Source organism: Myiozetetes cayanensis, unplaced genomic scaffold (assembly GCF_022539395.1).
Source record: "Myiozetetes cayanensis isolate MyiCay16 unplaced genomic scaffold, myiCay2020 scf3, whole genome shotgun sequence".
NCBI lineage: Eukaryota > Metazoa > Chordata > Aves > Passeriformes > Tyrannidae > Myiozetetes > Myiozetetes cayanensis.
The window spans coordinates 72,174,433-72,190,411 of NW_026087521.1; the positions used below are offsets into that span (position 1 = coordinate 72,174,433).

The 15,979-nt window shown below is 43.8% G+C and overlaps 1 protein-coding gene across 4 annotated transcripts in view; it reads left to right on the forward strand.

The window, feature by feature from the left end:
* FAR2 (fatty acyl-CoA reductase 2) overlaps positions 1 to 15,979 on the forward strand; it is a 117,242-nt gene that overhangs the window by 53,161 nt on the left and 48,102 nt on the right. For all 4 annotated transcript variants that reach the window (XM_050324570.1, XM_050324568.1, XM_050324569.1 and 1 more), the window contains exon 2: positions 2,255 to 2,480. In XM_050324570.1, coding sequence (XP_050180527.1) covers positions 2,292 to 2,480 — 189 coding nt within the window. In that variant the 5' untranslated portion in view covers positions 2,255 to 2,291. The remainder of the gene's footprint in view (positions 1 to 2,254; positions 2,481 to 15,979) is intronic.

Genomic DNA, 15,979 nt, shown 5'->3' on the forward strand with positions numbered 1-15,979 from the left:
GTCAAGCCAAGAATCAAGAGGAACAGTGGATTGCCTTAGAAGTTCCTTTTTTTCGATGGCTGCGTTTGGTGCTTCCATTTTCACCATACCAGAATAGCTTGGGAGATGCAATTGATTCCCCAGCCTCGTGGAATCCAACCTTCAAAGTGGTCTCAGCCTGAGATGGGGAAGAACTGTCAGTTATGTGTGTGTGGCCCTTGCCAGAAACACTGAACAAACTGTGGCTGCATGGTTAATTTTAGGGACATTTTAAAGGAGTGTGATTTATTTGTTTTGCTGTTCCAGCAGGCATTGAGCCAAAACAGATGAAGCCCCTTTTGGATAACTTTGAAACAGATAACCCGAATGAAACAACATAATAAATGGATGTCCACGTGTGGAAACCTTTAACAGGTTTTTTTTGGGCAGTTATCTACAACTATAAGGCAAAGCAGAAATATTCAGTGATGCAGGTGGGAAGTGCTCTCTGCTCCTCAAGTGTGGGATGGAGAGGAATTCCTGTGAAACACTGTAGTAATCTCCAAGTTTGGGGTGCAAAGTGCTTTCTAAATGTACCTTTTTTTCCTGGCAGCATATTAGGTGAGGTTAGGAAGATAAGATCTCCTGAATATGAATTTGAAGTAAGGATCCAGTGGCTGGAAGTCTTATATTTTATCTTTTTGTTTCCTGATGTCCAGTAGATTTTGTGTGGTCTCTACTGACTAAGGACCTCTTAATTTTTCTGTGTTTCAGGGCATGTGTCATGACAAATTTCTAAAGTCTTTTGTCATCTCCATCTTATCTGGCTTAACTACCAGCTACTTCTGGCCCTACACACCCTTTCACAGACTCCCAGGTTCTGCAAGTGCCTGTCTTCCAGTTTTTCCCAACCTGAATGAGATGTGACATTCTGTTATAAATAAGTTCATTATCTAAGAGTTTAACCTGTTTGTTGAACTTCCCAAGTGGCCAGCTCTTTAATAAGAACAGGTTTTTAATAGGCCTAGATGGACCTTCTGTGTTCATTTAAATTATAATCTAGACCGTGCCTGAAAGTAGGCTAATACCCAAATCCACTGAGCCAGAATACCCACAGCTCTTAGTTCGTAAAATTGTGTCCCTCAGAAGTTATTCTGCTTGACCCACTTCCTAAATCAGATTTCTACACCTGATGATTCGTTTTGGACAAAGAAATTTGGGGATTTTCGTCTGTTTGATGTGAAGTGCTGTGGTCCCAGGCAGTAGTGGGAAGGAAGAAGAACAATGTCTGTATGAAGGCTTGTGGTTTTTTTCTCTAAGTTGGACACTTCACTGTGCCTCAGTGGTTTCCTAGGCTTCAAAAACGCAAAAGGTTTGGTGAAAACAGGGGCTCTTAGAAGACTGCAAAAATGCAACAAATGCAGTATTTCAGTTTTGATGCGTTTGCATTTCACTAGAGTGCAGTTCACCCCTAATGAGAAACTTGAAATGGCCAGCAGTGAAACTTCTACAGGAGGAAGAGAAGTTTTTCTGGGGTGCCTGAAGATCATTGTTCTGGTTCTTGAATGCTTGATTGACCATGTTCTACTATTCTCGTTTCTTTTGGTTTCAAATTCAGGAGGCTTTTTTTCAAAACAAAAAGCATTTAGTGGTATTTTCATGAGCCTTTCTCTCGAAGTATAAGTGCTTTACTCTTGCTGTGATCTGCAGCACTTCAAAGACAGGAGTTGTTTTGCTTCCCTTGCACTAATAGGGAGAGGGGGCTTTTCTAAGAGGATTCACTCCAGCCTTGTTTGTCATTTAAGCAACTTAAGAGTTCGAGTCAGGATGGCTGGGGTCATACAGGCCTGAAACCATTGCATCTAATTAAAATCCTTAACTGGGACACTTCATGGGGGGGGGAGCCTGGTCGTGTCAGCCCCGTTGTTTAGTTCAGGCAACCTGAACTCCAGAGAGAGCTTCATGGCTGCCACTTCACAGTGTGGGAGATAAATACTGTTCAACTCTGTGTGGAGCATCTCCTGCTGGGAGTCTTGGACAGCAGGAGCTGTGTTGGAGACTGCTGTGTGCAGCTATGGTGTCACATGGGGGACAAGGCTGAGCCTGAGGGTTTTTTTAAGCTTCTCAGATTTTTGCAGTATATTTTCATAGTAAAGACTTTTTTTGTTTTGTTTTGTTTTGTTTTGTTTTGTTTAAATCCTCTTTAAAATTGCCGTTGACGAACGTGAGCTGCCGTGGGTGACCAGAAAGGTTGTCCCCAAAGCCCTTAAAAGCCCTTATTTCTTCATCTTCTCAGGTACCTGCTGCAGGAAAGGCCAGGACAAGAAAGCACCATGTCTGCAGTCTCAGCTTATTACAATGGAAAGACCGTTCTTATCACGGGAGCGACGGGTTTCGTGGGCAAAGTGCTGGTGGAAAAGCTCCTGCGCTCCAGCCCGGAGGTGAAGGCAGTTTATATTCTTGTCAGGCCAAAGGCAGGACAATCAATGCAAGAGAGAGTGGCCAACATGTTGAAATGCAAGGTAAGAAGTTTCTGTGGTTTATTCTAGAGTCCGGTCTGAAATCCATTTGGGTGGAGCAAGGGACTCCTGTTTTACTCAATTCATGAAGGACCAACTTCTGCTGTAGCTGTTGTATATTTTTGCTGTGTCTAAAACAACCAAAAACTGTCTTATATTAATGAACCTGGTTCTGATTTTGATAGGTGATGCAGCATTTTGCACTGTAATGTTGTAATCTTTCTACTTCCTCTTTGCATTGCTGTTTGGTGAGAGTTTTCTTTGTCTGAAGTGTGTTACCGTCCCAAATTTCATTTCTGCAAGAGGAGCAGCCTTTTGCATTCATAAACTCTGTTCCTTCCCCCTCCTGTAAAGCCTAATGTGTGAGCATTAGCCTTCAAAAATAAAACTTGAGTGAGAGCCCATCACACCCTGCTCCTCACCCTTATTGGAGAATTAAAATAATTTCACAGGATAAAGCCTCGTGGTTGCATTGCTGCAGTACAGGAGGGCATCTGCCATCTTCTCTGTCAGCTCCAGCTTAACCTCATTTAGCAAGGGATAAAATGCTGCTGCATTTGGAAAGGGTGTTTTCCAAAGATGTTTCCAGTAGAACACAAAGGCTGTGGGCTGGACAACAGACCTGTGTGACTTCCACCCACGTCACTTGATTCTGCAGAGCTTTTTGTTTGCCATCCCGGTGGGGAAATCCAGATTTCCAGTGGCAAGAACAGTGTCAATGCTGTATTTAATGTAGAAGTTTATAAGGAGACACTGCTAGACCAGTTCTCTAGAGTGGACTTGGCCCGAGGAACTCTTGGATCCTCGGGCTTTTAGGCCATTGGTGAGATCATGGACTTGCTCAGACTCCTCCAGCTTTGGTAAGTGCCAGAGTTCAAGCTAATGCTTAATGCCAGTGTGACTCTGTACAGGGCTGATGTGAAATGAGAGGAAGGGACAGATCTGGCCCTAGCAGGCAAGGAATTACTTGGAATTAATCTGAGAAATGTCAACATATTTTTAGAGCATTGGCCTGTAAGTTTGAACAAGACTTGACTGGAAGAATAGTCCTCCTCCTTCTACAGAAGTTAGAGGTAAAATAGGTCTGTAGATAACTTTGAGACAAGAATGACTGGGAGAAAAAATGCTTTTTTTCTTTTAATGTTTTGAGGCAGTAAGCTAGAAAAGATCTTATGTCTGTGCAAGAACAGAGGTCGATTATCTTTGGTGTGTTTTTAATGGAGGGTAGGTTGCTCTCATGTTCAAGAAAATTTGTGACATAAAAGGAAGCAGTCCCATTGGTTGTTTTTTTGCAAGTCTCTCACAGAACGATTTAGCTTCAAAAAGACCCTGAAGATCTTTAAGTCCAGTATTTAACCCAACACTTCTGAGTCCACCACTGAACCCTGTCCCCAAGCGCCACATCCACACAGCTGTAAATACCTCCAGGGAGGGTGAATCAACCACTGCTCTTGGCAGCCTGTGCCAGTGCTTGACAGCCCTTTTGGAGAAGATTTTCTCCCAATGTCCAGTCTAAACCTTCCCTGGTTCAGCTTGTGGCCTCTTGTGCTGTCACTTGTTCCCTCACCTGGCTCCCCCTCCTGTCAGGGAGTTGTGGAGAGCAAGAAGGTCCCCCCTGAGCCTCCTCTTCTCCAGGCTAAACATCCCCCAGCTCCCTCAGCTGCTCCTCACAGCACTTGTGCTCCAGACCGTTCCCCAGCTCCCTTCCCTTCCCTGGACACTTCCAGCCCCTCCATGTCCTTCTGGTAGTGAGGGGCCCAGAGCTGGACACAGGACTCAAGATGTGTCCTCACCAGTGCCAAGCCCAGAGGGACAATCACTGCCCCGGAAACGCCAGACCTAGTTATTTGTCAAGACTTGTACAAGCTTTGTTTGCATTTTATTTTTGCATAAATACTACTGGCTTATCTCTGCAGTTGGCCAGCACAGCGTGGTGGTGGTGTTAGCTCTAGGTGAGGCTCCCTAGGAGCTGCTTTATTGTTGCAGCTGTACCAGATTGCACCCATTTTCCTTCCTGGGATGTGTCAGCAGTTTTAGGCATGCCAACAGCAACCAGGACTTGATGACCTCTCCTTGAACCTTTGACTGCTTCAAGGGGTGTTTCAGGTGAACAAAAGGAGAAGGCAGGTCTCTGAGTTAGGTTGCTGCAGCCTTGGAAAGAAAAGCTCTAAGGGTGCATTCACAAGTCCTCCAGATCCTCTCAAGGAAGGAGCTGTTTTTTGTGATGCTGATCTTTTTAAAGTAACTGAAAAATTCTCGCCTAAGGCATAAACCCTACTCTTCAAAGGTGTCTTCCTTGTGAAAATGTTGACAGCCTTTGAGATTTATTTTTCTAGTAATGAAACTGTTGGTTCCACTAACTGTTAATTTCGTGGCAGATGAAGAGGGCAAAAAATACAATTCTTAACATTTTTGCGGATTGTTTCCAGTTGAGTTTGCTGTAGGTATTGTCTTTAACCCATAGAATGGGTCATTCACAATCTAGAGATTGCCCTTTCATTTACAGTTGTGGTTTGCATTCTCCAGTTTTGGGAAATCACAGAATCAGCTGGGTTGGAAAAGTCCTCTGAGGTCATTGGGTCCAGCCTTCGACCTAACACCACCTTGTCAGCCACATTCTGTGATTCTGTGGTTCATTTTACATTTAGCTCTGATCTAGTATCATCCTCTGGAATTTCTTGTTTTCACATCCAGCAGGGCAGTATTCCAGGAACCAGAGAGATAGAGAAAAACAGGTTGCCAACTTGTGAATATTCTAAACAAAGAGATAAAATGAGTGTTTGGGATGAAGTAAGATGAAAGCAGACAGATAGATTGGCCAGAATTAGTTACAGTGCTTCAGGTAAGGTCCTCTGGGGACTCCTGATTTTTGGTAGTACTTACAAAGATTTTGAAAGAACTTGCCTAGAACTTTTGATCTCTCTTCGTGTATCTCTGTGAAATTTTCGTGGCTTTTGTCATTGTATCTAGAGGGGTTTAAACTCTGAGGTGTCACATTTGTGAGCTGTCTTGTTCACAGGGTGTGTATGTGATTATGCTAGAAGATGACTCCTGTTAAGTAGAAAAGCAACTGTAAGTTACAAAAGGGTGATGTGGTGTGAAGGAGCAAAATAGCTGAGTTTGTGCTTTTCAGTGTTTTTTATGTTTCAACTTCTGAATCCAGCATGAAGAGTAAAATACAAAAAATGGGTTGGTCGTAAATCAGAATTCTCTGTCTGTGTTCTGCAGCTGAACAGACAGCTTTGAAACGTAATATAATGCTGGTTTGCTCAGGTCTTGTTAAATTAGTTTTACATGTGGATGCATTATTGCATTAATAGGAAACATGTAATGAGCAGATACTCAATTATCTCAGCATCAAATCCAAAATGAGCATGTGCATTGAGGAATGCGTGGTGACCTTGCCTATTTATGAAAGGAGATGTTCTATTTTCCAGCAGCAAGTCCCTAAGGGAATCAAACTATTACCCTGTGCTTAATGAAATGCCATGTCTGCATTGCACAGAGCGCAGATGTTACACAAAAAAAACCCCCAAAATTTCAGTAGTGGCTGCATTTCTGAAGATGTGGATCATGAGGCAAAGCTTGACAGTGCTGTTTAATCGTTAGTTGATGGGAGGTGTGTGTTTATCAGAGGTAGGGAATTGTTTTGAGGAGTAATTTTTGTTGTCTGATCCCTCTGTGCACAGGAATAGGCAGGAATGCTTGGAGGGGTTGTCTGAGATTCCCTGGAGAGCAGTTACTGGGCTGATGCTGAGTCACTGATCGTAGCTTTCCCGGTGTCCCTGGGAGAGCAGAGCATTTTCCATGCCCTGCATGCACTGAACCAAGCCTGCTGCTGCTGCCAGGCTGTTTCTCAGATCTATTTGTTCTGTGCTCCCAATTAGAAAGATGAGTCAAAGCAGGGAGTGGAAAAGGCTCTTATTAGTGTTTCTGATAATTCAGAATAAAAATGGGAGGCTGTGAGGCCACTGAAAATGGGGAGTTGGGTGTGACCAGAAATACCTCAAAGTGCTGCTGCTTTTTCCTGTTGTCCAGCCACAGTAATTCTTATAGTTACAGTGGATGGTACAGACTGACCTTCTCTTCCCTGCAGAGCTTTGTCTGGAACTGCACATTAGGGTGGGACTGACCAACTGGAAACAGCAGATGCTTAGTGCTATCAGACTCCTTTGCCTCTTCAGTATTTCCTTGACAAGTGTGTTATATAGCAAACATACAGCAAGACCCTTTGTTAGCCCTATAGATTTCACCAAATCATGCCAGATTTATCTTGTCCCACCTCCTTTGACTCTCCCTATCTCTGCTCCCTCGCTCATGGCTCTTGCTCATCACTGTAAGCAGTAAAATTTCTCCACGGGAAACCAGCACAGCATCGCCCCGTGTGAATCCCCTCAGTGTGACCCTGCAGTGGTGCATGTACCTCAGTCAGAGTAATGAGGTTTTTAGGTTGGTGGAACAGGATCCCACTTGCTCAGTAAGAGGTCTGGAAACTGCTAATTGGAGTGAAACAAAGCTGAAGGTGTTTTCTGCTTTATTGCTTATTTAGATTTGCCTCGCTTTGGTGAGTAAATTAGCAGAAATAACTCTGGTGCTTGTGCACCAAAGGAACAAATCTGTCATTTTAACAAAAACTAGTTTCTTACTTGACCCTGTGATTTGGAAACCACTTTGTGGAGAGGAGTTACATCTCAAGGGTGGTATCTGACACGAATGTGGGCAAGGCTCTTAAAGCAGTCTGTTCCTCTTTCCTGAGCTACCACTAACTGTTCCTTGTTCCATTTCAATTCTTTCTCTTCTCCAATTTGTGTTCCTGTTGCAAGACTGGTATGCCACACAGCAGTTTAGAATTTCTTCACACCCTCCCCAAGCTGATCAGGGATGCATTCAGAGTTATGGAGTTAGAACAACCCTAAATCTTCGTGGCTGTGTCTGTTTTGTTACGCTGATGTGTGACCCATGACAGCATTAGAAATAATAACTCTAATTTCCTGTACATAATGTATATATTTATATATATTTCCAGTGTGTCTGGTGATTCTGATTCATCTCGGTGCCCCTTTGCAGGCTGGTGTAGAAGTGTTCAAAATGGAGCATCTTAGATCAACAGTCCTCATAGGAGAGGTATCCCACTCTCTGTATCATCTTCGTGGCCCCTCACTGGCCTTGCACCAGTATGTCCATCTCTTGTGCTGGAGATCCCACAGCTGGACACTGCTTCCCCCACCAGGGAGGGTTAATAATTTTGGCAGTGCTGCTGGCAGCGAATTGTTGGGCTGATCAGTTCTGAAGGGCACTCTGTAAACTGTCTTGACAGAGGCAGAGAAAGGAGTTTCAGACCATCCTATAGGCCATAGGCCAGGACTGAAATTATATTTTTTTTTCTGTCTGTATGTGTTTGAAGCACAAGTAAGTTATAGAATTATAGAGCCAAAGAATCAGTTATGTTGGAAAGGACTCTTAGGATCTTGGAGTCCAGCTATTAACCTGACACTGCCAAGTCCTCCCATGTCCCTGAGCATCACATCTACATGTCTTTTAAATACCTCCAGGGATGGTGACTTGACCTGGAGTTAGTTCCCTGGGCAGCCTGTTCCAATGCTCGATGACCCTTTTGGTGAAGAAAGTCTTTTTAATGTCCAGTCTAAACCCGTCCCCGGTGCAACTTGGGACTGTTTTCTTTCCATTCTGTCACTTGTCACCTGGGAGAAGAGAGTGACCCACACTTTGTTACAACCTCCTTTCAGGTAGTTGTAGAGAGCAGTGATGCCCCCCTTGAGCCTCCTTTTCTCCAGGCTAAACACCCCCAGCTCCCCCAGCCCCTCCTCATCAGACCCTTCACAAAGGTGTTTCCCACTGGATGAAGCTGAGTCCCTCATTACGTGGCTTCTCCTTGCACTCCTGCTTGAACCTCTCCCTCAAACATCAGCCTCTGATCACTTACAGATGAATTCTGTGCTGTTACCAGCACGGTTCCTGCTGGTCTTGTCCCTTAAAAGCAGAACTCACGGTGCTGAGAGCTCTAGGAAGGATTATGACCTGATGCTGTGACATGTTGTCTTTTATTACAACAAGAAATGCTGCTGAAACCCAGACAGGCCTTGGGGATGCCATTTGTCTGCAGGTCACGAGCTCTGCCAGGCGGTGCAGAGTTCAAACCTCAGTTTTATCACTGCCAAGGAGAGGTCACATCCTAATGCTCTGTCTTTGCAAACTGCCTTCCACGCTTCAGCTCCTGGGGGTGTTCACAGCAGGGAAGTCAACTTGTGTTTCTTTTTTAAAATAGACTGCAGTTTTCAATTTTTTTCCCAGTTCTGCATAGGCACAACGGTAAAACACAATGAAATTAGGGATGTTTAATTGAGCTACGGCTGTAAATGAAAAACAAGAACACAGTGCTACATGAAATTGTCGGGAGTTAATGTTTTCTGTCTTCATGTCTTTTCTGCACACATAGCCACTTCATGCAGAATGATACATAAAAGCTGCCCTTCATTTTTATCTTTATTTCTTCATTTCATGTAACATTTCCTTGGCCTGGACTGGAATCACAATAAACCACCAGATTTCAAAAGGGGGTTTTTTTGTTGTTGTTGGGTTGTTGTTGTTATTTTATTTATTTATTTTTATTCACTTGTGGTTTTTTTTCCTTGACATCTACTTTATGATGTCAAGTAGATGATGATCTAAACAGGAACAGTTCCAGAGGAGAATACAGATCCTCAAATATAAGCATTTCAGAAAAATCCCTCTATATGCTGATGAATGTGTTGGTAATGCCATACAGTTGAAAAAAAAAATGAAAAAGGAGAAATTTCTCAGTTTCACATTGGATAAATAGCAAGAGACTCGTGCACATGTTCGAACATAAATATTTGGTTATTCTGCTAAATTTGTAAAGATTTTGTGCAGTTCTTTGAGAACTCTGAGGGTCAGAGACTTCATTTCATCCAAGGAACTCTATGGATAGACTTCTTATACCAAACTGTTCTCTGCAGCCAAATTAATACACACAGTTGTATACACACAAATGAACACATGCATGTCTTTCAAGCCATTTTTGTTTTATTTAATGGGGGGTATCCCAAGGGATTTGTGTCTCATTGACAGTGTCTGCAGTGAAGATTCTGGCAGCTGCTAAATGACAAAATAAAGGTTCAGCCCTTGAAGCAAATGAGCAGGCAGTACCTTGAGAATGATGCAATTTAAAAAAAAAAAAACTCAAAAGCAAGATCTTCTCTTGTCACTGACAGCTTGGAGCTGCAGTTAGGCTGCACTTGCTGCTGTCTGTAAAATGACATGCATTTTTAGTGCAGCGATATTTTGGAACACTTGTAGCCTGTGACTTGACAATATTTTTTCTTTAATGTGCAAGGGTGTCATACAGAAGAAGGAGGGAATCTCACCAGGGAGTTAGCAAACTAAGATTGCAGTTGAGTCACAGCTTTAAAGGATCTTCATAACATTGCTTGAATTTGCATTTGTGCTGGCATGTTCTCTGGTTTGCAGCCAAGGCCCAGTTCTTGGGATCAGTAGAATTTTGTGGTATTTTCAATTAGCTTTGGTTGGATATCTCATGAAGGGTGGATTTCAAAGAGATGATGGGCCCAAATAAGTAGTTTATAGTTGACCTTTATATATATAGTTGACGTGGCACTGTTTTGGATTTTCTTTTTGTTCTGGATAGTTTTGTTTCTTATATTAAAAACACATATATGAGTTTGATTTCACTGCCAGTATTTAATCTTCAGATGATAGCAATTTAAATATAGTAAAAACTGTTTGATACGGGGATGCAAATGCAGTTAATCACTCTTCTGTATCTGGGAAACCAACACTGTCTGATTTCAGCCTAAAAGTCTTGGAGGATAAGAAACCAGTTTTGGGTTTGGAAGCTACCAAACCCCGTAAGTAATTGTTTTACTGGCACTGCTGACTTTCATCCACCTTTCATTGCCCGTGTGATTCCACCTAAACTTGACCTTGTGTGTCAAGCTGGGAATGGAAATAGTATCCTAATGTCAGATTTTCGATTTTAGATTCTCTAATCCACAAAAATCACTATTTATGCTGGTCAGATCTCTCCATCCAGAAAGTCGTCCCTTTTTTGGATGCTGGGCTCCTTGCCAAGGAGAAAGCTTTTCAGCATCACCACCACTTGCTGTCTGTGTATCCTGAGAGGGAGAAGTCAAGGAAGTGAGAGAGGGATGGTGGAGCTCAGCATGGCATTTTCAAAGAGCACGGGAAAAGTACCAAGAGCACTGAAGAGCAAAGCTCTACCCCACAGGCTCGAGGGCTGACATCAGTAGCAGAAATCAGAGCCGTTTCCCAGCAGCTTTTGCTGGCAGCAAGGCCACGGAGCAGCATCATTAGAGAAGTCCTGTTGGGCATCCTTTGAAACCCTCGAATTTCTCCTGTATCCTGGTTTTTCGCTCAGGCACACGGCAGAGCTGAGCTTTCAGGCAGCTGCGCAGCGTGCTTTGTGTTCCCAGTTTTGCCAAGTGACCCGTTCACCAACAAGGCCTTCAGCAAACATGTTTTTGAACAATGTTTGTCATTTTGCCGGAGCCTGGGACTTGGCTCTCGACGTGTGCGAGTTGGCACAATTCCTTTTTGGGCTGTTGCACTTTCAGAACCGCTCTGGACACCCACAGAGCTGCTCGTGTACCACAGAGCTCATCTGCAGGCTCGGGATCTTTGCTTGGCACTGGGGCTGGATGAGGACAGCTGACCTCAGACAACCTCTGAGGGCCTGTAAATCACGGTCAGGAATCAGGGCTTATCTGTGTCCAAAATGGGCCGGCAATGGACCTGTCAGTCAGCACCCAGAGAGCAGAGGTTCCGTTCCATCACTCAACCAAATAGAAAGTTTAACTCATGTTTTATCCTTCGTGTCTGATTTTATTACATTCTATCCCCAGCTACTCCTGCCATTTTTTTCTTAAAGGAAGCTTTTCTGTTTTCCTGAATTTAACCCTGGCATTCCTTACCTGTGTTTTTCCTTATCTGGCAGCTAACTATGACTTAATGATGGATGCTAAGACCAGTTTTGTGTGAGAAGAGCTCACAGATAAAGTCTGTTATGAACAAAATATGGCAGTTTAGGAAGCAATCCTAAACACAGGGAGCAGAGGGTTTAATCTTCTCTTTTGACTTCCCAGTCAAACCCCTCAGACCTGATCACTGCATAAAAGTTGGCTGAAGGTCACCTTCAAATGCAGTTTACTCTGTTTTTATTACATTTACCAAAGCCATTAGGACCTCCAGGGATATTAGGGAGAATGCTTTAAAAATGCTTTAAAAACTGTGAAGTTCTGACTTGCATTCACAAATCAAAATGTCTGAATTGTGCCAAGGAACCCAAGTGTGAAAATTGGGTTCTGGTAATTTTCTGGGGTCTCGTATTATGCCTTTTGTTTTCTCTTAGTGGAGCTGAGGGCGGGGGTGTTATTAGTGTTAGCCTGTCGTACATTAATTTTGCTTCTTGAAAGAAAAACTGCTGGGGAGAAACAGCTCCTGCATTCATAGTCAGTGTCTGCACCAAGATTTAAAAGCAGAGGCTGAGCTTGGTGTGTTCAGATGGGCACTTCTGCAGTATAAAGAGCAAACATTAATAACAAATACAAACACCGACATGTTTCTTGTTTAAAAGCCAAACAAACCTTTGATACAAACTGTGTGTGTACATTTGATCTGTATTATTGTGTGTTTTCTTCTCATCTTTTCTGTCTGCTCTTCCAGTTGTCTCCTTTTGTTGCCATCTCAAATGTGGGGTTTCATAGCTTAGTTTAGGGATTAGGTCTTACATTTTGGTTTTGTGTCTTCAAAACACTAAAATCTGTTTTCAAGCCTTCATTCTACTGCAGAGCTCAGGAAAACTGGGCTCCAAGCTGGGCATTATTGAGCATTACAATTATGTGTTACACCACGAGTATTTCATCTATATAATCAAATTTTTATGGTGAACAGTCAGTATCTTCCTGGTAGGGGTTAAAAAATGTCCCCCCCAAAATATTTTTTGGCAAAGGAACAGGGGCAAGGACAAGCAAAATGCACTTTTTTGTTGAATTACCTTGATTGCTTTGGTGGAGCTCCAACACCAGGGTCCTAAAAAGAGGGAAAAATAATCCCCCAATCCCAATATTTTGATATGACCTCTTCTAAAGTAACAATTCACTTTTTTTGGGGGGGAGGGTTGCAGTTGTTTGGGTTTTTTAAAACTACTTCAGATTTTTATTTTTAAAATTGCAGTATTAGAACTCAAAATTACGGCAAAAATTTCTAGTTAGTTGGCAATTTTTTCCATTACATGGAAATTTTCCCCTTTGGATCAAGCAAGAATTAAAATTACATAGGTTCTCTTTTTGCTAGCGAATTCATCTTGAAAAATTACCTGTCCAGAGGGCTCTTTACTGGTCTATATATTACTATATATATATCTGTATATTAGTTTATACTAATGTTTTGTTTATTAGAGATGTAGAAAAATCTGCTAACACACATACACTGTAAGCAAGGTGTGGTTAGATTCCTCGCTCAAAACTTTCATGATCTTTTCTTTTAAACATCTCAGCCTGACCTCTTCAGACCCTTTTAGAAGTACCTCTCTTACTATTAAGGTGTAATCAAGGGTAAAGCAGACTGTGAGAATATAAAACAACTGCAAATAACTTCAGCACTGGAAGGGGCATTCCAGTGGGAGAGCAGGACAAAATCTTCCATGGTGGATGAGGGAGAAACATTTTCACGTGTAGATTTCTGTTCGGGGAGGTTGTTTGCATAAAGGGAATAACCAGTTAAAAACTCTGATGTGTTCCTTGCTGTGTTGTGTCCCTGCTTGGAGGCACGCTGTCTCTCTGATGGTTGGCTCCTCGTGGGATGTGGGCAGTTCCCAAGCTGCTGCCCTTGGCTTTGATCTGCAGGGAGTTGATTTTATTAGAACTCCCTGTGTTTATGTGTGTGTTTTGCAGCGGATTTCTTTGCCACAGGGGCAAAGAGGGCATGAAAAACTCTGCATTCCGTTTATTTCGGAAGCCTCCAGGCTTTCTAGATTCTTAAGAGGACACTTAAGGCTGGAGAAAGGAAAATGCTGTCAGAAAGGGCAAGAGGGACAACTGAGGCAGCTGCAGACCAGGCAGTGTCACTTCTGTCCCTGAAAAAAACCATGGAGGGAGTTCTTTGACGCATTTTTAGGGACATGAAGGTGATTTTAGAATGGCCAGCCTAGGTTTGGAAAAGAGAAGGCCTAATCACAGCCTTCCAGCACCTGAAGGGAGCCCACAAGAAAGATGGACAGAGACTGTTTCCAAGGGCCTGGAGTGACAGGACATGGGGAATGGCTTCAAACTGACAGGGAGCAGGGTTAGATTGGATATTGGGAAGAAATCCTTCCCTGGGAGGGTGGAGCAGGCCCTGGCACAGGTTGCCCAGAGAAGCTGTGGCTGCCCCATCCCTGGCAGGTGTCCCAGGCCAGGTTGGATGGGGCTCTGAGCACCCTGGGACAGTGGAAGGTGTCCCTGCCCATGGCAGGGGGTTGGAACTGGATGATCTTTAAGGTCCCTTCCAACCGAGGCCATTCCATGATCCTGTGCTTTACCCTTGGTACCCTTAGCTTGACCAGTCTGATTGTGCTCTGTGATAAAATGACTGAATCTGTGGATGAGGGGAAAGCCATGGATATAACTCACCTTGACATTAGCAAACCTTTCAGCACTGTCTCCATCAGAATGTCAACATGAAGATAAGGATGTTACAGTCAAGATGGGGAGAAGAAACCTGGCTGGACAGTCAGACTGCAAAAATTTAATGGTTCATACTTTGTCTGGAGGCCACTTATAGGTAGAATTCCCAGGAGTTTCTCTGGGAATTTGCCCTATTTAGTACCTTAAAAAAACTCCCCAGGCTACAGTGCATTCTTTGTGCCAGACTACTGATAACTGGCAGTGCTGTCATAAGTAATGTCTAATTTAGGAAGCTGTAGAAGGGAAGCAGTGGAATAATCCCATTCTGCACCTCCGAGCTCCCGAGGGCCAGTAGCTTTCCCTGGTCTTTTTATGCATCCCTTGGCTTTTACTCCCTTGCTGCTGCTGGGCTGTGTTCAGTAGGAGGAACCTTCTGTGTGGGAGAGGTCGCTCCCTGAGCAAACCTTTGTGAGAGGAGCTCTCCCAGCTGCCTGGGGAGCATCCTGGGGGGGTGTTTTAAGTCGCAGGAATTACTGCACTTGGTGATAGCGAAGCAAGTGAGCAGCTGGTTGGGCTTCAACCCCTCCAGTATCTGCTGGAGGCAACACAGCAGGGCACGAGCAGTGCAGGAGGTTCCTGGAACGTGTTGATAAAATGAGTGATAGAGGGACCACCAACAAAGAGGAGCTGGTGGGGAATCTCAAAGCCAGCCTCAGATGCACTGACCATGAGATGGTGGAGTTGAAGATCCTCAGGGCAGCGAGGAGAGCGCACAGCAAGCTCATGGCTTTGGGCTTCAGGAGACAGACTTTGACCTCTTCAGGAATCTGCTCGGTAGAGTGCCATGGGACAGAGCCCTGGGGAGAAGAGGGGGCCCTGGAAAGCTGGTTGATAGTCAAGGATCGCCTTGACGTGTTCTTCCCTAGTTTTAGCTTTTAAAAAAGGCATTTACCTGAAGGGTGCAGTTTCATGAGTGACCTGAGCCACTCAAAGTCCCTGCTGAAAAAGGGTAGATTCTCCACCGAAAAGGGTGGATTCTCCAGGTGCCACATGAACTGGCTGCTTCCCACGTGCCTTATACACTGTTACAGCAAAGGAATTGTTCTGACTGAAACCCCACAGATAGCTTTCGTCCCCCACGCAAAGCCCAGCCACAAAATTTGGCAGCAGGAACAAAAAACCTCCACCCCCTGGGTGAAGATGCAACTCCTGCCTGTGCCAGTTCAGCTCCTGGTGTGGCCATGTGGCAGACAGGAAGGCAGGGAAGAGCCCTGGCTGTCAATGGAAACATTAATTAGACTTAGGCTCTCATAAGGAATGAGGGTGGCTCAAGAACATGTATATGTTTACTCTTAAGTCTTTAGCCTAATCTAGGCAGCATTTTAGACTGAATTCTTAGCTTTTGGGTGCCTAAAGCTAGAAGAGAATGCAGGACAAGGAGAAGAATATGCCACTGAAGGAATACTAAGCCATGTCATCTTTTCCAGTGCCGTGGGTAGAGGCTCTTACCCAGCCACAGAGTTCCACGTGGCACAGTCAGAGATAAACAGGACATGTTTTTTTAGAGGTCATTTATGTGTTTGCTTGTTCAAACGTGGTCTTGCCAGCTGGTTTTTCTGTCAAGCTTCGTGTCCAGGGTGCAGTTCAGCTTTCCAGGTACACTGTACAGGTTACCCAATGTTTCTAAGAAGAAGGAGTTGTGGCTCGTAGCTACTCCTTCATATGGGATTTAAGGAGAATGCTGCATCTTCTGGAGAGCTGAGTCCTTCTCTGAGATACCCAAGGGATTCCTCTGTGAAAATAGGGCTTAATATTTTATTA